Source organism: Solea solea, chromosome 17 (genome assembly GCF_958295425.1).
Source record: "Solea solea chromosome 17, fSolSol10.1, whole genome shotgun sequence".
Taxonomy (NCBI): domain Eukaryota; kingdom Metazoa; phylum Chordata; class Actinopteri; order Pleuronectiformes; family Soleidae; genus Solea; species Solea solea.
In genome coordinates, this window is record NC_081150.1 from 12,725,547 (window position 1) to 12,748,575 (window position 23,029).

A 23,029-nucleotide genomic window follows, 5' to 3' on the forward strand; every position below is an offset into this window, starting at 1 on the left:
GCAGTAACTTAACCTTGTAGAAGAGGGTGTGTTTTGGGCATTATTTCAAGAATTTTTCTGGAAATAATGTGTAGATCTCGCTCTAAAACATCAAGCCTCTTCTATTGTGTGGTGCATATCATCTGACTACTTCCATTCTCGCATTTTCTATGATGAGAACTAAATTATTGCCATATTGTCCTGGAGGCTGGAGGACTGATGTGTTTCCACCTGCTCTCTCTTTTCCTTAGATGCCAATAGCAGAGAAGATCAAAACAATTGCTCAGAAAGTGTACGGAGCAGATGACATTGAACTGTCACCAGCAGCCCAAGCCAAGATAGAGTACTACAATCAACAGGTGAGATCAATGCTGCTGCTGCTTTAACAATAGCTAATAGATATAGATTTTAATTTTTTTTATTTTTTTTAATTATTTATTTTTAATCTAGACTTGATAAATACCTTTTCTTTTATGAAGGAATTGACATAAATTTGAACTACCATGTCCACTTTAAGTGTGAATTCACTGTAGAATAATGTGCACATGCAAAACAAGCATGTTAATGAGATGTACATCATTTATTACTGTATATTCTAAGTTAATTTGCTCTGAAATTACTCTGAAATAAGTCCATTACAAGAAGAATATATGTTATATATATATATATATATATATATGTATGTTATATATGTTTTTTTTTTACATTTTTATTTTTGCAACACTAAAGCAGATAACTGGATGTAATGTTGGGACAGATCTGCATATTGTTTTGTCCATTAATCAATAATTGCTTTATGGTTTGATGATATAAAAAGCTGATTGGCTCATCACTTCATTTCACTTGTGTTTGAGGTCCAGATAATGTGTGAATCAATGGCACTGTTTTGCATGAATGATGTGGGAAAAAGGTTCAGGAAGTCTTATCCCTTATCTCTCTGTTTTTGTATCACTTACATTCCTTACTGACACATCCGTTATTAAATTTTCTTTTCTCTATAACCAGGGCTACAGTTCGTTGCCCATCTGCATGGCAAAGACGCACCTGTCCCTGTCCCACATGCCTGACAAGAAGGGAGCACCCACAGGATTTGTTTTGCCAATCAGAGAAGTCCGTGCAAGCATCGGGGCTGGCTTCATCTTCCCACTTGTGGGAACGGTATGTGGTCTACAACAGAACACAAACAATTTTGAGTTGTGCATGCAGCTCTATTACTTGTGTGTGACACCTGAGATGCATGTCCCACATGGGCAGCGTGGCCTCTCTTATCTGTTATTTTGGGTCTCTAAATGAAAAGCATGGCGCATCCAGTGTGGCACCGGTCTAATTCTGACAATTCAGTCACATTTACACGCACAGGTTTTTAGAAGTATTGGTATGTAAAATTAGTAATGATGTCAGAGTTAGAGAAATGGAACACGCTAGATTACACCAGGGACACATTTTTGATTGGATCACATGAAACCACTAAATATATAGAATTTTCTGTATATACGTTGTTCTTTTCTGACTTTTACTTCTTGACTTTTTTTGTGTCTGCACCATTTAATAATTCCTTAATAATTTCTTAAATAATTGTGTGGCAGCATTTTGATGTTTTTGTCTACATAGCCAGGAGCAGCTATGAATGTCAATGTACTGTACAAGACATTTATCTCATTTTACAACCTTTACCTTGTTACTGTAGTTTCCAGATCAAGCAGTGAAATCTCCCGCTACTCGTGTGTCATGACTTGTTGTGGGCAGAAATTAAGTTCAGCTGTATATAAAGTCTAATCTATTCTGCCACTGTGGTATTTCATGCTAATGTGATTTGTTGCTTTGTGTTTCCTCATCAGCAGTAGCTGACGTCTTTCTGTTGGTCAAGTTAACAATTTAAATCAAGGCAGTGTGACAGAGCAGATGTGTTATTTTGATTCCTCCTGATTGTTTTGTAGCTGTTTAGCCACATAGGTTTAATTAGCTCCTATAGATACCTTATTCGTCCGTCCTTCCTCAACATAATCTCAACAGTATTTATGTTTTTGGTCCTGCCTTGCACTTCCTGACACCATATTACTGAGCTGGTTAGAGCTGCTTTGGGCTCATTGGAACCTCTTGGTTGATGATGGGCTGGGCAGGAAGGAAGTTGCTTCCTGACCATTTTGCATCCCGCTGTTTCACCAGTGTCCCCCGAGGGCTGGGCTTTGATAGGCTGAGGCAGAGGTGTCAAACATCGGGCATGCTGAGAAGGGTTGGCTGTGTCTTGGTGTGGCGTCTGTCCACTGGCTCAACCAAGTCTTTGATCTGCTGTGGCCTATGGTGCCGCTGGCACGCTGATGACCCCTGAACTGTGACTCATAACCCAAATCATTCTTTGAACTCTGAGCCTAGTCCCTGTCTGCCAGTCTGATCCACTGATTTGAGTTTTTGAAGTTACAAAAAGCCACATCCCTCCCTGTGTCGAGGTTTGCCTTTTGTTTTTCTAGCTTTTTCTAATGAGTTATTTGGTTTAAAGTACAAGGTGCTACCAATTTACTGTGTGATGAACAGAAATAGAGTGAGGATTAACACCTCACTCTATTTCTGTTCATCTCTTTGGTAGAAAAGATTCACAATGGAACATAGAAAGGTGCAGGAATGAGAAACTACACGCCTCCCCCTCTCTACTATCGGATGAACTTGAATCAAAATCTATCTGATTGTGTCCCGTATAATTATTTGTTATTTCTGCAAACTTTCAGGTCACAGTTGACTCGATGAAGTTGAATGTTCCCACCAGCAAAACTCCCAAGGCAATGATTGCATGAGTGAGGAGATGTAGGGTCTTTACAGGGTAAAGAATCAGGAAGGGGCTGATGTCACTCTTCAGAAATGTGAGGGAGGGGTCGCAAGCAGAACAATGGCCCTCCACGGCACCATTAAACACGAACCAGTTTAGATTTGTTAAAAAAAAAACAACTCCATGCTCCACATGGCTACAACTGGTTAATGTTTGAGAAGATGTCAACCAGTTAAAGGAAAAACACAAGCTCAGTAAATCCAGGCGTATTTTTAATTGATAAAAGTGACATTTTTTTAAGTGACAGTATATTGAGTAAGCAATTTTCACAATATAGTGTGCATATCTTTTTAAAAAGATGTGTCGACGACTTTCAAAGCTTTACATCTCTTTTACAGTTCAAACTACGACTGTCTACTTACCTTTCTAGCCTGTGTGTAGATGATCTGCTTGATTTATCACCTCACCACCAAGAATAAAAATTCTTTAGAGGAGAGTTAATTATTACAAGCATTACTGTAGACAGTTAACTTCCATTAGACACTGAACTTCCCCCCCTCTAATCTTCAAATGTTTGCTCGTGAATTCTGTTTCATAATCTCCACAATCCTCTGTAGTAATTGTGCTGTTTGTTGATGTAGACTTTTCTCCGAAATCAGTGTGGGTAAGAAATCCAGCTACAGTGTCACGTTTGGGTTTTCCCCTGACAAAGACACATTGTGTTTGGGTATAATGTGAGGACTTATTTGGCCGAGTGGAGGTCCCAACTTTAGCCACGGAGTGTTTTGTGTTTTTGTGATTGCCAGCTTGTTCTCAGGCTTGAGAGGCAGATCAGCAGAACACAGCGTCTTTTGTTGCTTTCAAAACAGTTGGTCTGTACATTTAGGCATCTTTTGGGTCGAGACACTGGTGGAGTGAAGCCTCGAGGTATATGATGGAAATCGTGTTTGCATCTGAATTAACATCCTACCATTCATGGAAGAACGTGTTAACGTTGTTAAGACTTAATAGATATTTTCTTAAGTTGTGTCAAATGCAGTTCTTCCACAAAGATTTCACCCACAACCTTTTTCATTTCAAAGTTCAGTGTGTAATGTTTAGGAGGGTTTATTGGCATTAACTGAATACACTACCCAGTATGTTTGTATCATTAATTGTATAATTAGTTAAGAATAAAAGTTGTTTTCGTAGCCTTAGAATCAGCCCTTAAAGTATACTTTTGTCAAGGGCCTTGCTTTTCAGAGGCTGCCATTTTTCTGCAGCAGCCAGAAAGGACAGAGAGTGTTTTACATTTTGAAGGAGAAGCTTATTGAGCCAATGAAGAACAACATTCTCTCTGGTATTCAAAGGCGATGTATTTCCGGATGTGATATGGGAACACAACTGTGTGGAACACTATGCAATTTTTTTTCCCTCTTTTGTTCTTAAACACGTTTGCGTATCGTTTAAAAAAAATGTCTTCATACACATGAAACCCCCCAAAACGACTCTTCGTGTTGCAGTACATATGCCAGACCTGAGTGTGGGCTATGACATCATTGTTTCTCAAAATTGTGCATTGTTTGCATACACAAATCGCAAAATCTGGATTCTGTGTGGATAAAAAGCTGATATGATAAAAAACTTCTGCAGACTCTTCTTAAAGCATTGTGTTTTCGGCCCTAAGAGTCCACTTTTTATTACAATCTGCAATCTCACCATTAGATGTCACTAATTCTTACATACTGGACCTAAAACATTAAAAAAAATGTTGTCTTACTTCACTAAAAAGCCTCATTGAATGTGGGCTTTTCTAGATGTTATATTGGACTAATATGGTTTGCTTTTAAAAGAGTTATGTTCTGCTTATTAGGTTCATATTTTAAATCCATATTGACTTTGTCTAGCATCAAACTGCACATACAGGGAAGCTGAAACTAAATAGCTGAAATTAAAAAATTGGATTTAATTTATGAGTTTCAGCCTTTTCAAATATTGATTTGAAAAGTAAATGTTCTTTGTGTATTCATGTGATATAATGCAGCAGTCAGTCATTTGTGGTGAAAGCCTATTGATTGTAATGAAATCAGAGCTGCCACCAGTGAGTCACAAACGCAGTGGCTCTGTCAGAGTTTTGGACGCATCCATTCCCCGTTTCGTCCCTTCGTTTACTTGCACAGTTCCATTTCCGCAGACAGGAAGTTGTTTGCTCACTTACTCTTGTCTCATTTCCACTAATGGGCCCATAAAGCTGGCCTTGGGTCATAAGGAAGGAGGCATGCAAGGAATGTCTAATGAGCAAGATGATTTACTTTTCAGCTTCGACTGGATGAGCCAACTGGGTTTTTTTGGGGAAGGGAAAAGTGTTTTATGAGTCACAGTGTTTGTTGCTTTTGATGAATTCCAGCATGCAAACAAGTCACTTTCTTTTCATCTCTTGTGCAGCAAATTTATTGACTCGAAAGTTTCCAATAACATTAGTTTTGACACCTAGACAAAGCCTTGGATTTTTAAGTGTAGCCTGTAGCAAAAGGCTGTCGACTTCTAAGCTTCCAAGTAGACTGCACTTTCCATTCACATGCTCTTTTCTGTCCATGTCACAAATTACATTAGAGAAAAAAATCCCCTAGTTATATTACTTTATTGTTTCTTTGCTACAATAGCGATGAGATTCTCACATACTTGCACACACAGCAGTGGACAGAACCATATTTATTCCATTTGTTCTGAAGAGAGTTCACTTTATTAATGGTCCTCATGGGCTATCATTTATATTATTTACCTTTTTCAATGTTTTCGCCTTTCTTTCCACTTGTTGGACACATGAAAACTCAAAAGTGTGATTCTGAAACAGCCAGCAGTTTCTCCTCTTTTTTTTCTGGCAGTGATCGTGAACCATGAGTTCATCAGCTCGTGTGACCACCATCTCATTCTCCTCACTTTAAGGGCAGCCTTTTGTTATCTATATTTTGATGACAAAGAGAACAAAGCAACCACTGTCTCCCGCTTAATCCATCACTGCTAAAGTGGAGGTTGTCAACACGTAGATCATCTGTCTCTCTGGAGTGAAATGAGTCTAGATTATAGTCATTGAACCAGCAGGGCTTCATCTCATTCCATCTCATTTATGTGAGGTTTTATTCAAAAAACATGTCTAACAGCTGTGTTGTGGTAAAGGCCTCAATATGAGCCGCTGCTTATTATATAGATTATAATCTTTCCTTCTTATTAAGTGGCGTTTTTTTGACATTGTTATGCGACCCCCCCTTTTTTTTAAAGAGAAAAGTTGTTCCTCAGTTCATTGCTGAAACACTCTGCACAATTTAAAGGTAAAGTTGTGCCTTTTCTTCAATCATGGGATGGTGTGTCATTTGTAGCAAACAATGAGATAAGATGGGACACAGTGGTGCTAGAAGTGTCTGTAAATGGTGTGATAGTAGTTTATAATAACTGTTGTATGCTTTTAGAGTTCAGTTAAATCTTTGAAAAAAAAAAAATTCAATGAAATGCATCTTACTGCTGGTAAAAGTGGATTCTGACACTCTAAGTTTGACAGTTTAACAAGCCAGAGAATGACATCTTCATTTTTGCATTGAGAATGTTTCATTTCATCTGCCTCTGTCTTCTAATCCTCTGTTTTTGTTATGTTTCCTCAGATGAGCACCATGCCTGGTCTGCCAACTCGCCCCTGTTTCTACGACATTGACCTGAACCCGGTCACAGAGGAGATCACTGGGCTGTTCTGATCACAGATGTCCACATAATGTATCATCCCACTTGCGTGCATATAAATATAAAGTGTTTTGTCCCATTTATCCACGTATCGTATCTAAAGGAAACTGCGTTGTACCAGTATAAATATTTTACTGGCAGTTATTGTCTTTATGACTTGTTACATGAGGCTGTTTCCTCCCTGGAGTTCACTTCAGTTTATTACATTCACTCAGTGCCAAGCCTTTGAGTCTTTGAGGCTGCACTCTCTCACTCTCACAACGGTGAAATTCACCATCTTGTTTTTGGCTCAGACTCTGAGCTCTGTTTTCATCGTCTCTTCAGCTTCATGCGTGCGCCGTAAAACTCATCCATCTTCTGCACATTTGACAGAAAATGTCTGTTTTTTTTTTACTCATTCCAGCTGCTTTAATGTTTCCCACTTTTACAGTGACGTGTTCTTCGGAGAAAAGAAAAAACAACAAATGAAGAAGATGACGAATGAACACTGTATTTGCACGATTATGTCAAAAGATGGGCAGCTACAGCCTTTTTATATACGTGTTTAACCTTAACTGTTTTTACAACTGAAAATGTGTGGTTTGTGTATTTATTTACCGCAGATGTACGCACAAAACAGTCATTTTATTTACATCCGTGTCTTACATGTCGTTACAATCACTACAGTTGCACTCCCAATTTTGGTACTATGTTTGAGATTTTGCTGAAGTACAGTTTTATATGATGATGTCAGTATGTATTGAATATGTGTCACAGGTCTTAAGCTGTTCTTTTTTTTGTTTGGTTTTTTGAAATCAAGGTTACTTTCATTTCATTGTCCTTCATCTGCTGTAGAAGACTGGGAAGCATTGAATACAACAGACGTTAACCTTTTCACCTGTCTACGTTGCTGTCACTCAAGTGAGGGCTGGTTTACAAACAGCCCTCTTAATGTACTGCTATCACAATACAATCCGGGCCCTATTGATTTTCTGATATCATTTCGGTCAACACTCCGTGTATCTGTTTTTTATCAGTGTTTATTTTACTGCTATTTAGTGTTCCTGTTATGGACAACTGTCTAATGTTCCTGGCAAATAAACATTTCCTCCAAAGCTGTGTTTGTGTTCCCTCACACCCAGTAGTCGACTCGTGGTTCAGTCCCATCTGTTGTTTTGCCACATGCGTTCTCTTCCTGTTGTCCTGTGGTTCTCAAAGAAAACAAAGAAAAAAAGCTTCAAAAAAGAAACATTTCTCTGTCTTTCTCACTAATTTTACCACACATTTCTTGTGTTTTGTTTCTTCCAGTGTAGGTGGTGCCTGGGTTGGACGTGTGCCTATTAATGTGATGATCGGGCCCCCCCAGGCCCCCGCCCCAGGGGTCCAGCACCTGTCATTATGAGGTGTTTGTGTGGCATGTATCCAATGTACATGTGTGTGCCTGTCATAGCTGGCATTCCACACCTGCTTACTCTGTTATTCTGTGTCCATCAGACAGGATCTGGCATTTTAAACAACAGTCAGAGCAGCAGGAATGCTCTCATTGATACAGTAGTGTGTACTGTGTGTGTGTGTGTGTGTGTGTGTGTGATGGACACGGAGAGACTGAACCCTCTTGTTTGGAACTGATGACAGATTTGTAGACCTGGTGTTGATGAGGAGGAGACTTTGTCATTGCTTTGTAATGTGCCGGAATATCCCTCACGTTTGTCACGTTACAGTTGTTTATTTCAAGCCTCGCTGTGATGAAACCTCAGGTTGTTTAAGCTCTTGTCTTTTAGCTACTCATTCTAAATAGGTTAATTTCAGTACCAAGGACAGGTCCCCTCACTTGTCTTGGTAACTCCAGTCCAGGTGTCTTGGAGAATGTCTGGATTAGATTATCGAGTGGCTAAAGCAGGCGACTGCTGTAGACCTCGGACCTCTGGATCCACAGAAAGTCTCAGGTTCCTAGGGTATAATTTCTGTAAATTACCGTAGTCTGTGCATCCTGCTTTCATTGTTTAAAACTGCTTCCCTGTGTGTTTTGTTCACATGGTAGAGATTATGTAAATTGAGCACCTAGGCTTTTGACATTCATAAATATGACCACATCTCTAGATTTAGCCTCCTTACACTGGCTTCCTGGTTGTTTTAGATTTGTAGATTTCATTAGTACAGGAAGTACACTTTTTAAGAAAGAAAAACTTATCACTGAGTAGCAAAGAGAAAGTCTAGGACTGAAACATTTAGACGATGTGCAAGGGTCTCTTTGCTACTCAAAGATTTCATTTGTGTCAAATACAGTTGCTAATTTTCCCCAGCCTTATAGGGGATTTTTTTTAATAATCAGCAGTAGGATACACCTCTGTGGCTGATTATCCTATTCAAAATAGTATTTATAAAATCGTCGGAAAAGATATTGTGCACGAAATTTTCTCGTGTCACAATTGAATTATTGGGATTTGGGTAACAGTTGTTTGTCATCCTTAAAAAGGTGCGTCCTCATCCAAAAATCTGGTAAACACCAGTCTACAAAGTTGGGTGTGCATAACTGGGGGGAATTCAGGGCCAAACGGCTAGCTGGTCATAAGCTTGTCCCCCCCCCCCTGAATTCAGTACTTGACAGGTGTGTTCAAATGCTTTTGTCCATATGGTGGATATGTTGTGTATATATAAATCACAGCCCACATGTAAGTGTGTACTATTAAAAAAAACAGCTTAACTTTAACCAGTCTCTGGGGAAAGGGTTTGGTAACATCTGATGTATATCATGTCACATTTGGTCCCATTTAGTATCTCCATCATGACAAAAATATATTCCCACCATTTTGGAGTCAAATCTTTAATTTTGCTGTGTGGGACAAAGTATCCGTGCCTCCTCTGAAGTTCTGTGTGCATGTTGCCCTGAGCAGATATCAGCTCATGGCCACATTCTTCTGTCTGTCTGGTGAAAACCCCCCTACTGAATTTCCCACTGTTACATTGTTACATTAAAAATGCTGTCCTTGTATAAACTGGAAGTCATTTTCAGGCTAAAACAGATGATGTGATTCTTACAGTTTGACCATCATGTTTAGATAAATCTATGACTGACCCCCTTTTTTTTGTTTCCATACTCCATGCTCTGTTTTTCATTGGCAGTGATTAAGAGGCCACTTGAATCCTCGTGGGCATACGGAACAGTTTTGTAAGTATAAAAGAGCTCAACCTTTACATTTTTGTGTATTTAATCATGCTTTTTCTTCCTTTTATTGTGCCCTCACATCACTGTTTCATCGAAGAGAACAGACTGTGACAAAGGCTTTTCTGCTCTCCTCCCTTTCCTCCCCTCGCCCTGATCTTTCCTGCCATGATGATGGTAAATACATGAATCTCCTGTAGTATGGAATACATGAAAATCATAATCAAAGCAACAGCTTTCCTCATGCTCTGTAAAAGCATTATTCAAGAGAAATATTACAGAGCCATAGGGAAGCCTCACTGTGCCGAGGGCAGTCATGTGAACTTGGATGTGAATAACATTTTCCCCAAGGTGAAATTTGACGCAGCAGAATAAAAGCTACATAAGAATAATATTAATAAGAACAGAAACAAAATACAAGAAATACAAGTTAGAAAAAGACGGGTGTGGACAACAGATGCTTAATGGTATTTCTCTTGAATGATTTTAGGAGTTTTCGTAAATGGAGCAAACAATCTATATAATCACTTCAGATCTTTGAGTACGACATGGTCTTTGATTGTCTGCATCACGTATTCCATCATAGTCCGTCATGTGTCTGTCGTGAGTCTGATAACATAATGGTTTCTGAAATGAGACGCGGTCATGTGGCTCTGATACTCACTGCTGAGGCAGAAGACGCAGAAATGACTAGAAATGACAGCTTGTTCGCTGAGACACTGGGGGATTACGTTCATCCACAATGTTCAATGTTAATAGACTGAATGAAATATTGAAAGTTTTATTGAAAGTGTCAGAAAGTGCTCTATTTTTGACTTAAAGCTGCACCTTCATGTATTTTTAAAGCTGCTCCAATGAGTATTCATTTATAAACAAAAGCTCAAATCTTTTCCTCCTCAGTCTAACTAAAATAACCTCTGCACTTCTAGATAAATGTCTCTGGGTAAAACAGTTTGTTCGTGTTGCCACGCTGTGTTTCTGTGTTTGGACCCTCCATCGAGGCCTGTGAGAACTTGGCTTTGAGCGGTGGGGTTGTAATTTGTGCATTCTAAAATTCCACACAAAACACACATGGCCCTGACCTGCAATTAACATTCAAAGCCGAACACGGTCGGCGACACAGAGCTTGTTCCGCACATCACACTCATCAAACAAACATATTCTAGCTGATGGCATCTTATTTACAGCGTGCGTTTTTTTTTTTTATTTACGAGGCCGACTTAAACTAATTAACGTATTACGTTCAGCCTCAGTGTTGAAGGGTGGAGTTAAGTAAGAAAATGTAAAGTGTCTGATTATCACATGACCAAACAGTTTCACCACATCAGAGAGAGAGAGAGTCTTTATGTTAGAATATATGTTGTACTCTTTTGGTATTGTACAAAGAAAATGTGTAATTAGATATAGTAAAAAGGTTTTACTGAAGTATCACCAGTAAAATTCCTCATTGTCAACATTTGATTTAGAACATTCTATTGACTTAAAATCCTCCAAAGCTCCCTAAGACTTAAGTCATGCAGAAATCAACAAAGGTGATTGTCAGATATTACTTCATGAAATAACCAAAACTGTATGTGTAACATATGAAGCGGAATATGATAATATTGTAGATTTCAGGGCTTAGTTTGTGTCTTTTGGAAACTTTGTTTGGCTTCAAACTCTATTTTTTTAAGACGTTGCCTAATTCATCTTAAAGGGGACATATTATGCGAAATCAACTTTTTAACCATTTCAATACTTATATTTGGGACCCTGGAGGCCCTACCAGTCGCCAAAGTGTGGAAAAAGAATACTCAGTCATGTTTTCGTGGTCCCCCTTAGTGTAAGTATAGGCGATAAAACACGCGATGTTGAATTCCCTGCGGCAGCATGCGCATTTCACCGCGAATGTTACCACCCACCAGTAAGTTTACCTCGAGAGCTCCACCTTAGCTCCACCATGTCCGTATAAAATGCGAGAGTGCAGGCGAGGGAGGAAGAGCAGTATTATGTCAACGTGGAGTGTGCTGTTGGTGGCTGCACAGTGGAGCACAGTGTTTTACACAAACTTCCAGCCTCAGAGGATTTTATATATGAAGCTAATGTGCCGGATAAAGTCAGCAAACGTGTGTTCGTGTGTTCGCACCACTTCACATCAGACTGCGGCCAGCTAGTGGAGGGAGGGAGGGGGTGAGGAATGGAGCGGAGGGAACAGGAGCTGAGCGAGTGAGCACTGTAAAAAGGACAAATCTGAAACCCCCTGGAAGAAGTGGGTGTGTGTTTGCCTGTGTCTCATTTGCATATAAAGGGACCATGCACAAAACCGAGCGTTCTGAAAGGGGCGGTTTTGGCAGGGTTATTGAACTGCTATGGTGCTTCATCCTTATGGTATTTTGACCAAAGCCTGTCACAGTCATGTTCATTAGGACACCAGGGAACTATTTTAACTTGGGGAAATAGGGTATAATATGTCTCTTTTAATTGTTTCTGATTTTATTTTTGTCTTATTACTTTAAATGTGAGAAGGTATGACTTTCTGGGACTTAAATGGTATTATCTTTTGTATTTATATTGTTAGTTTTTATTGTGTCTCATGTCTATTTGAGCTGCAATCAGACCCGGATGGCGATAGCATGTGTCACAGCCTACTTTCTTCTATTCCCTCTCTTTGTAAATATGATTTTTTTTTTGTCTGTTATCTGCTATTCTTGTTTCTGTACATGTGTCCTGATAGAGTGATCCCTCCCCTGTGACTCTTCCTGAGGCTTCTCCCATTTATTTCCCTGTAAAAAGGGACAGAGGTTGTCACTTGCTGCATAGACTATGAAGCCCTTTTGAGCCAAATTGTTTTTGTGGTGTTATTATGTTATTTACATAAATGTATTTCTGTGTCCATACTGTGTGTCACGTCATCCCGTCTCGGGACTACAAATAGAAATTAGGCCTTACAGCTACAATTAAAAATCTATTTTATGCACTCATTCTTGGCACTTGGCAGTAGTTCTGATTCCGCTCATGAATGCGCACTAATGCCCGTTTACAGCATAAATCAATGAATACATTTGTACTGTGCTTTGGCCAACTGTGTTGTTTGTAAAATTGGATTGGTTGATTTCTGTCATGTGTCAGTGATTAGATCATCTTAAATATTAATTTCTCAGATTAGATCTGTCCTTCTTTTCTGCAGAGGGCGGATGAGTAAAAATAAAAAGCCACAGGTCTGAATCCTTTATTTCATCCTCCTCCTGTCCTCTCCTGTCTCTTTCAGTCTGTGCCTCCTCCATTATCTATGATGCTGCAAGGCGTGCCACGGCGCACCGGGCCCTCCATGTGATGCAGAGGGGAGGTGTTGGAGGAGGAGGAGGAGGAGGAGGTGGGTGTCCTCAAAGAGTTTGCTGGTCCTGCTGCACACTTCATCACTCTAGATCCAGGTCACCCCGGGGGCGGAGCTGCACTGTAGAGCCGCTTTGGACGCATTTTTGGATACGCATCGCCTTCCTCGCGACACAGTCGTGATCTGCCTGCTTCTCTGGAGGTTTCGTTGCTCTTCAGACTGAAAGTAGCCGAGAAAACAGAAAACAACCCTTTCCATCACTCTGTTCACCATGGGAGCGGAGAACTCAGTGCAGCGGGACGTGAAGAGCCAGGAGGATGCGTCAACCTCAGCCTCCGCCGGGGAGCTGAGCGCGGAGGTGAAGCTGCTCCAGGAGGAAGGAGGCGCCCTTGACACCAAGGTACTGACGCACTGACACTGTCCCGCACACTTTCCTGCAGAGTGGCTCCACTGGCACTGTGTTAAATAACATTAAGCCTGTGTTAGTTACCTGCGTGTTTGCAAACACACCTGCTCTCCTCCTCCTCCTCCTCTGCTGTGCGCATCACTAACGTGCTGCAGCGCACGTCAGCCTCCACGTGCTGTTTTTTTTTTGCTGAGTAATGTTTCGAGTTGTCTGCAGTAATAAAACAGCAGCAGCAGCAGCAGCTCAGTCTGGTCCAGATTTACAGAGTCTGAGTTTACAGTGTTAGTCAACAAGACTCTGCATTATTTACAAACACTCACAGAGGCTGTGATGACACCACTGAGGGATTTATAACTCACTAAAGATGATAGTTGATATGATCATAAACACACGATATTAGTGTAAAATCAACAATTTCGTGTCAATATTGTGGAATAACAATGTTGACACAACAGTGGTACATTGCCATTATTGGGATAATTCTGAATTTATAAAAATCAGTTTATATATAATTGAAAATAAATTGTGTGCAGCTGCCAACATACAGTTGTAGTGATTTGTTTTCAAGTGCCACAATTTAGTCCTTCATATAGCGATTATTTAATTATTAAATTCAGTTTTTCATTAAAAATGTGTATATCCTTTAAAAACATGTAATTATTATATTATATTTGTATTCATATATAATATGTTTTTGATAACATGAGTAGTGAAATTTAAATAATAATTTTAAGTGTTCAGAAAATTATCAATTTAATATTTCCCAGGGTGTGAAGATATTGAGTAATAGACACATTTCTATTTATTTTACCTGCGCATCACAAAGGCTTCCTCATACAGGGTAGCCATTAAAAAAATAAAACATTAAACTGATATTTGACAACATTTTTATTTAATTCAATTTATAGCAGTCCATTGTTTAAACTCAATTTCTAACCATCACATGATCACAAATCAAGCATTTTGCCTCAGAGTTTTATAAATGAATAATAATTATAAAATATTAGGTTCTTCTATATTCACTAGTGTCACTATTGTTGTGTTATGTTTTGCATGCAACTGAACTGACTTCTTTATCAGTCAACATGTTTTCCTCTCACTCCTTCATCTATACGTGTGTGTGTGTGACATTGTGCACACTCAGCACTGTTACCCTTGTGCAAATTGCTCAGCAGTGTGTGAATGAATATTTGGAAAGTGACCTCTAATGACTGCGCAGGTTTCGGCACCTGCTCTGTTCACGCCTCGTATAACTGATTGGCTTTATTGACTTTTTAAGGCGGGAGGTCAGCGGGTCACATTTTGTGGCCCCGGCTCTTTCGCTGAAAAGGTCAAATGACACTGAGGGAGACGTGAAAAGTGAGAGAGCGCGCTCAAGCAGCTTAACATTTTGGTGGTGATGTCAAAACGTCCTTACATTTGTTCTGTTTTCACGCACTGGTGTGTGTTTTCCACTGAGTGGCTGATTGTTTTAAAGCCGTAATCTCAGGGATTTTATCACCACAGTGTCAACTCATATTCTCGGTCAATTATAACACGTGATCAGGAGTTAATAAGCACAGAAATATTCAATCATCATATTTCATGTGTAGAAAATCAACTCCACAAATGCATCAATTCTTCATCTGACACATTTAGGACTGATGCGAGTGAAATCAGTGAGGCATAGTTTTAACCTGGTCTCATTTTTTGATATTATAAACTGGAGGAACTCCACAGCTTCACACCTGGACATGATTTGATCTCAGCAAATTTTTATTAACGTTGACCATGAGACAGATTGGACAGACACATGATTACCTGGAAACAAGGGCCACAGTTGTATACTTTTAAGCAGGTGTCAAACCCTCGGTCCCTCACTTCTATAAACATCATCATTTTAGCTATTTCAATATCACAATGAAATCGTCGTATTATCATTTTTTGACCAGACTAGATGCTCATTGGCTCTTAGGTCGGTTGAGTTTGAGAGCCCTGCTATAAAGCTCTATTATCAGTTTTCACAAAAACTCAAATGTTTGTCATGACATCCTTTGAGAAGGAAAACCAAAAAAACAGAAGGAGCCAAACGTGGCTTTAAACTATCGAATATTGAAAGTATCTGTTTAGCTACTTTGGCCCTGCATTAGCTTCACTAGCGCTCATGCACTGGTGTTTGTTTTCTTGGAGTGGAGAAATTGTCCCTGACAAAATGATGTGAGAAACTATTGTGGGGGGGGGGGGCTTATCCAATATTTATAGGAACATCATGTTGTGTTCTCTCTCTCTCTCCCTCTCTCTCTCTCTCTGTGAGCGACACACACCAGTCTATTATGAAAACAGTGATGTTTTAGAAACCAGGATGTGGACGCTGACGCTGTTTGAGAAAATCACATCAAAGCGTGTTTGTGCAGCTACGCTGTTATGCTCGGAGAGAATGTGTATATTTGGACGATGTGTGTGCTCGCTCGAGGCAGATGGAGCTGTCCTGCTTGATTCACAGTCAAAATATCCTCCTCACTCCACAGAGGAATTTCAACAGTGCCCCCCCACCCACCACAACCGACCACACCTTCCTCATTCCTCTCTGTCACCCACAACTCGCAAAACCTCATGTCTTACCAAGATGATTGCATTAAGTCTGTAATACAAGTGGCTGTTCTCGTGGTGCCTTAACAGAGAAGTTGCATTGTTGGTGACCCACAGTGCAGAAAACGTCGTTTTTAATTATGTAACATGTCTTGTGAATATTTAAAAATGTCTTCTTGATGTTTTATCTTCCGCCAGAGGAACTGAGTGACATGTATTATCAAGTTTAAACATGTCATTCATTATGTTAATGCAATTTGGTCCAAAAATACAATAAAATAATCAGATCCATCAATTAGAATCATGTTGTTGCAATGGAATTGTCTTACATTTTATACTTTACTTTCCCTCTATCTTTTATCTCCTTGTATCAAAGGCAGCATAACCTGCATGACCCTGGGTCTTCGAGTCCAATCCTGCCATTTTATGCCCATTTGTCCATAAATAGATTAGAAGTCTTAAAGGCCACATAGACCGGAAGCTCCAATTAACACTGCGTTTGTGTGTGTATCTGCGTCATTACCTCGTTTATGAAACCCTAAAGTTTCAGAACAAACAGTTCAGCCACTGCTGAGAAAATAGTGTTGTATTGTTTTCCTGGGCTCTGCGAAGCAGATCGGCACTTCCTTAATTTGATGTCGTCATCAGAAATCCTCACCACTCCTCTCACCACTGTAGCGCCTCCTGGTGCGGGCACTAGTCCGGGCACATCCGGTTGCGTACATTCAACCGCAGAAGAAGAAGGACTACTCTCGTTGTAGCTGCTGAGATGCAGAGCATCCACCGTGCCAGAGGGGGAGCTGTGTATCTGAGAGCTGGCCTATCTATTACGTCACTTCCAGGTACCTGGCCAATCACAGGACAGTGGGAAAGCTCTCGTTGGCTGGCCAATCACAACACAGTCCACGTTCTGGGGGTGTGGTTTTGGTCTGAAACAGCGCGGCTGACGAGAGCGTCAGTGAGGAGATATTTTGATATCTCTTTTCGTTTGCAGCGATTAGGACGTTTTTAACCGTGAAAACAAGTTAATATATGTAAGTAGACCTCCATAACTAACATATATGTGTGATACAAGCATTCGATGTCACCTTTAACAACGTTAAACTAATCAGATTAAAATCACACACATCACTCAGATCCATCAGGTTGTCTGATGACGGTTCTGAGTCGCAGTCATCGTCAGGTCGTCACAATGGAATTATTTTACGTCCTATACTTCTGGATTTGTGCGTTTGCTCACACACACACACATCACATGACAAGTTAAGCTACATTTACTGGCAGTAGAACCCGTTTTTGTTTAGACCGGAATGAGAAGTGTCATGCTTTCTCCCTGTCTGGTTGACGCTTTCATTCCCTGTGTCGTCTTCTGAGGCTGTAACTGTGTCCAGCGGTGATGTCACAGTCTGCTGACACACACGCCTCACACTACACTTCTACATGACTGCAGCGTGTTACATCAGTCACAAAATACCATTCTGTTAAGTCATAAATGTTGAACATGACTAGTTATCTAAGGCCTTTACAGTGCATGTGTACGGGGAAGCTTCCTACCATGGTAGAGTGTATATAGAAATATCGATATGACCTTTAAATTTGAAAAGTGAAGGCCTCTACTACTCACTTGATTCATAATGTCAGTAAATATTTTCTCTGGGGAGTTAATGGTCACTAGTCACTTGTTTCAGGTCTTCTTCAACAGCACATGATGTCAATTTAGCCAATTATGTTCCCATTTAGAGAAAAAATAGTCAATGAAGCGCAGCATGCATGAGTGGACAAAGCAACAAATCTATGTTTTGTTTACAATCTATGGCTTCTCTTCATCTTCCTTAATTTCTTGATCTGTTCTTTTTATCCTAACTACACGTAAAACGTCACAGAATTAGCTCCTCCTCCGAGTATTTTAATTTAATCAATTTAATAAATGATTAATTATTCTCTTGTGCACTTTGCACATTTCCTTTATTTGTTGTGTTGCCTGTCCACAACTGTTGTGTCTCTCCGTGTCTCAGTGGGATTACCTGTATAAATAAAGGTTAAATATAATATAAGGTTAAAATAAAATAATAGGATCCGTGAGATCTTCGCCGTCACAACCACCTGGACATAAGATCTGCATCACATGCTGTGTTCTCCGCCGTCACAATAGCATTAGCAGGTGACTCCAATGAGCCAGCATCCTGTTGCGTTACATAATGTGCACTGATTAAGGCTCCTACGTTCCTGTATAATGAGCTGCGGCTGATCAGACGCTGCAGTGGCTCTGATTATCCTGTTTTTGCAGAAGGAGAGACAGACAGACAGAGTGGGAGGGAGGGGAGGGGAGGGGAGGTGGAAGTCACCACACAGAGGAGCCATTGAGGATGGGACGGGGGAGACAAGCCCAGGGCCCCCTGTGTGCAGCAGCCCTAAACAAGGGGGCAGAAGGAACCAACAGGGGAATAGGTGGAGCACCGTTTTGCAGTGGAAGAGGGTCTGGCTGTAGAGTCCAGAGAGAGAGAGAGAGAGAGAGAGTAAAAGAGAGTAAGGGGGGGGACCTGCCAGTGTGACATAAAAACGGATGAATCAGCCGATTGTTCCTCATTTCTCCCTCCTGCCACTGATGACAGAGGTTTAAGTGAAGAAAACAGCAAACTCAGTGTGTGTGTGTGTGTGTGTGCTGTACCATTATTACCATCACAGGATCCACACAGAGATCTGATCACAGAGTTGTGGGGAAAAAAACTGTTTTTTCCCCTTACCTGTAACACCCTTAACAAAACATTAACTTAACTTAATTTAAATAAATGTAGTTTAAACTTAACTGAATCTTTACTTTCAGATCTCTGAACTAAATATCATTACCACAGGTTTAGCTTTGTCGTGTCCTATCTTAAGTGCTTTTACTTGAAGAAGCAGACATCTATTTATTCCAAGTGTTTTGATTCTTAAAACCAGTGATACATTCTAACTCTCATACATTTTCTGTATATAGTTGCTTTCTTGACGTGGACGTGCAAATTGTGAGGTGTCCTGATGCCAAGTCTCTCTTGGCTTGGTCTATCTTTTCCAGGTTAACATGCACTTCTTTAAGTTTATATTTCACTATACATGTTTCCTTTAAAATATATGTGCATTTTGACACTAAAGTATATTTTTTGGTTAAGCCATCTACAATCACTGAGACCTCCTGAGATGAGACTGAAGCAGACAAATCTACAGTCCCGTTTTCTTGTAGTCCATTTATTATACTGTTGATAAAACACTGTACAAATACAGAGATGCAGCACCAGGTCTTGGATGTTATTCCTGCAAGACAAGAAACAAAATGGCTCCTTATCCCATGGTGCTTTGCAGTATGTAAAACAACAGCATCATTTACTCAGAGGAGAAATGGGTAGAAAAAGGTTACTTCCTAAAATAACTGAGTCATTGTAAGAAGCCATATGAATATGTAGGTGTTTAAAAAGAGTCACAGTCTCCCTCCCTCTCTCCCTCCCTCTCTGTGGCTCCCCCCCTCTCTCTCATGAACCTGTTCAATTCTCTCGCTGCCGTCCTCTCTGTTGCTGTTTTTGCACATCATCCATTTCTCATAAGCTCTGGTCCTGACGCAGCGCTCACTGCATCACAGAGGAGAGTGGAAGATGTGTGTGAAGACATGTGTTTGTGTGTGTGTTTTATATTGGTGTGTCCTCAGAGGGAGCTGAAGGACAAACGGTGAATCACTGTAGCCGCAGAGCACGACAGCAGAGGCATTTTATCAAGGTTTATTTGCATTAAACGAAAAACATATTTGGACATCCATCCATCTTCTACCGCTTTATCATCCTCCTGAGGTTTGCGGTGGGTGCTGGTGGGACAGGGACACACATAGAGACAAACAACCACCCACTCTCACACTCACACCTACGGTCAATTGTCTAAGTGTCTAATTTACCTAATCCCCATATTGCTTGTTTTTGGACCGTGGGAGGAAACGGGAGAACCCGGAGAAAACCCACGCACACACGGGGAGAACATTTGTTATATTATAGAGTCATTTTATTCCACATACTCACATCAGAAGCTGCAGACGCTACATAAACCACGGTGTCATGTTTACGGCGCTGCTGATTGAGTTCCAGACTCATTTGACCCTGGCGTGAATGTTGTTTCAAATCCTTTTCCATTGCAGACAAAAACCCAGTGGCCATCTTATTTGTGCTTTATGCGTATTTATTTTTTTATTCATCGCTTAGTTAGCCAGAATACAAGATCTCCTCTTCCTGGGAGTACTGGTCAAGATAGCACTATGTAGATAGAGACTGAAACAAGACAATTTCAGATAGAAAACTCACAACAGAATATGAAGGTCAAAAGGTAGTAATTAAAATCTCAAAGAGCATGTTTAATAACACGAGTGTGGTGAGTGATTAGACCAGGCTCTTAAACATAAATTATTTTTTCATGTATCCACCAGAAATATGATCACACACATCTTCAGGGTTTCCAAAAATGTGGCTGCCAGACATTTAATAATGAATCCACAGCGCGACTGATTATTTTACATCATTAATTTAGATTTTTCTTTTTTATCTAACTCCTTCATCCTTTAATCAAGGCTGAAGCCGGAGGATCCAACTATCTGGATAATCTCTCTTGGGGAAACAAGCCTTCAACATTCACTGCCTCCTGATTTCATATTGACTCATGAAACCGTTTCCTAACGTTCAATTACTTACTACCTTATTTTATGTGTTAATCGTGGGTGAGTGTGACACTTTTTCAGCGTCACACTCGCACACGTCACAACGTTTAAGTCACTTAATCAGAAACCCCTGTTCGCGTTGTTTACGTTGACTTAAAGTGTCACTAACTGGATGCCACTGCTGCTTTCAGACTCTGGGAGCGGTGTCTCGTGATGCCAACAGTGTTGCCTCAGGACCATTAATTAAGTGGTCACTGCTTACTCATTTGGAAACATGTGTGTTTGACAATATTTCATTCATAATAAATAAATAAATAAATGCACGAGTCCGGTGACACGCGAGAAAAGTCTTAATAATTGATCGAGACAAGACTCAAGAATGGCGACGGCTTAATGCGTCTGCTTGTGATCGACCAGATTGCAGACACCAAATTCACTCAATCACGGACAAACAAGTGTGAGGACAGAAAGTAGGACAGCACCGAGCGACAGCACGTGTCCCTTTTCAAAGCTGATTTCTTTCACATGTCTCACATTTAAGCTGTGTTAAACCAAATGGCGCCTCATGAAAGAGATGTATCTGTATCTGCAGGTGTGCACTAAAGGTGTACACTGGCCCTCTCGGTTCGCTTCAAGTGAACCAAATTCAGAAAGCGGACTACAACGCAGGGCATTGTGGGTAAACACAACCAAAACATACGCAAGTGTAGAACGATAGCCGGAAGAAATGACAAAAAAAAAAAACAGACGTAAGAAGCAAGTTTGCTTGTTCATTGTTGTCTTTTTGTTCGTCTTCACTAAAGTGCGAAAATGTGAAAGCAAACTCGGACCGGCTGAATGTCGCAACCCCCAATTGAACCTGTTGAGTCTAGCAGAGACTATTAGGTGTGAAAAAGACCTAAAAGTACTCATCAGTACTTTTCTAACACTTTACTTTTTGACATCAAACAACCTTCAAGGATCAAATGTCAGTGTTGTGTTTTCACCTTGTTCCATTGCTTCTGATTGGCCCAACAAAATCCCATAAGGCATCTTTAAATGAACTAAGTTAACCTAACGAATACATGAATACCCAGGTTTTTGTATTAAGTATAAGAAAACACACACACACACACACACACACACACGTTTCTGGATCATTTGTTGAGCTGCCTCTGTTCAAGTTGACCGTTAAAGGCACCATCTTTGTAGTTTTATATTTCATATCTTTATCAAATTATAAGAACTGTTTGTCTGTTGGTCCGTTGGTTGTCTATTCTTTGATAAATCAACAAAAAAGAAGTAGTATCATATTCATCTTTAAGTAATAAAAATACAATATTGCGTCCAAAAAAGAAGTGTAATTCAGTTTGAGAGTAAAGAGAACAACATGGCTGTGATGTTGCAACATGTCCGGGAAAGTAAACAACATAACTAAGACTTCATTGTCTGTACTTGTAAAAAAAAAATAAAAAAATAAATGAAGGTCATAAGAGTTGTGCCCAATGCCAGTTATGTTCAGCTCAACTCTTCACTCCGTTCTTTGTCAGGGAAAGTCATTGAATTTACTTTTCTTGCTGCAGGAACATAAGGTGCAGGATTATCTGCCAAAGAAAACGTGTGGAAAGTTCTGAATGTAAGTGAAGGACTCTGATGTTGGTTCTGCGCCAAAAATGTAGATTAAAGCCATATTAGTTGTGCAATAATCTAAATGTAATTTGAGGCCCAAAGCCATAAAAAAAAACAAAGTGTCTCACTAATAAAAACCACGTTTGGAGTGTCTCCCTCTACCTCCGCTCACCCTCTTTTCTCACATATGGCTCTAGACTTGTGATTCTTATCAGGATTCAGACATATTTAGAGATATTTAGGGAGATTTAGAGACAGGAGGGCCGGGGAAGGGAGTCCATTTGTTATTTCAGCCCAGTTTTAGACTCAGGCCCTCGGGGTCAAACACTGGCCAGTGATTATGATTGTGTCCTGTGGGGTCTTTTCCTGCAACGCGGCTGTTGTTGTTTGGCTCTATTTGCTGTTCAAGTGTAGCAGATGAAGGGATGAGAGGTGATGGAAAACACACCCGGGTTGAAGGGTCAGTGACGCACTGATGTAGGTAGATGAGGACAACCTGCTTTCATTGGCTGTCCTAAAATGGCAGCTAACAGGTGGCCACCGCAGCTTCAGGGTCAATCAGTCTACATTAAAACACACTCCCATCTTGGCTTATTTTTATCCCCCTGCTGTTTTATTTATCTAATTCGATGTCCCTCAGGTTCTCGTCTCACGCTTTGTGAACCCGGGGACAAAATCAAACACAGCTGACTGTCAAACAAGCTGACTGATGTAGTTTGGATGGACTGCATGGATTATCTCTATGTTGTTTTTTTTTTTTTGAAGATATGGTCCTCATCTCTGTTTCTCTAAAGTGATTCAATATTGTTCTAAGGAAATTACGTTTCAGGCGAAGACACAAGCCTCTCGAAAATCTGACCATCGACATGAAA

General features: G+C 40.2%; 2 protein-coding genes across 3 annotated transcripts in view; both read left to right on the plus strand.

Annotated features, from left to right (window-relative positions):
• The window catches only part of mthfd1l (methylenetetrahydrofolate dehydrogenase (NADP+ dependent) 1 like), a 29,488-nt gene extending 22,004 nt beyond the window's left edge, over positions 1-7,484 (plus strand). For both annotated transcript variants that reach the window (XM_058613836.1, XM_058613835.1), the window contains exons 25-27: positions 231-338; positions 985-1,137; positions 6,376-7,484. In XM_058613836.1, the coding sequence (XP_058469819.1) occupies positions 231-338; positions 985-1,137; positions 6,376-6,465 (351 nt within the window). In that variant the 3' untranslated portion in view covers positions 6,466-7,484. The remainder of the gene's footprint in view (positions 1-230; positions 339-984; positions 1,138-6,375) is intronic.
• A 5,526-nt stretch (positions 7,485-13,010) lies between these two features.
• akap12b (A kinase (PRKA) anchor protein 12b) overlaps positions 13,011-23,029 on the plus strand; it is a 42,664-nt gene continuing 32,645 nt past the window's right edge. The window contains exon 1 of the mRNA XM_058614311.1: positions 13,011-13,306. Coding sequence (XP_058470294.1) covers positions 13,178-13,306 — 129 coding nt within the window. The 5' untranslated portion in view covers positions 13,011-13,177. The remainder of the gene's footprint in view (positions 13,307-23,029) is intronic.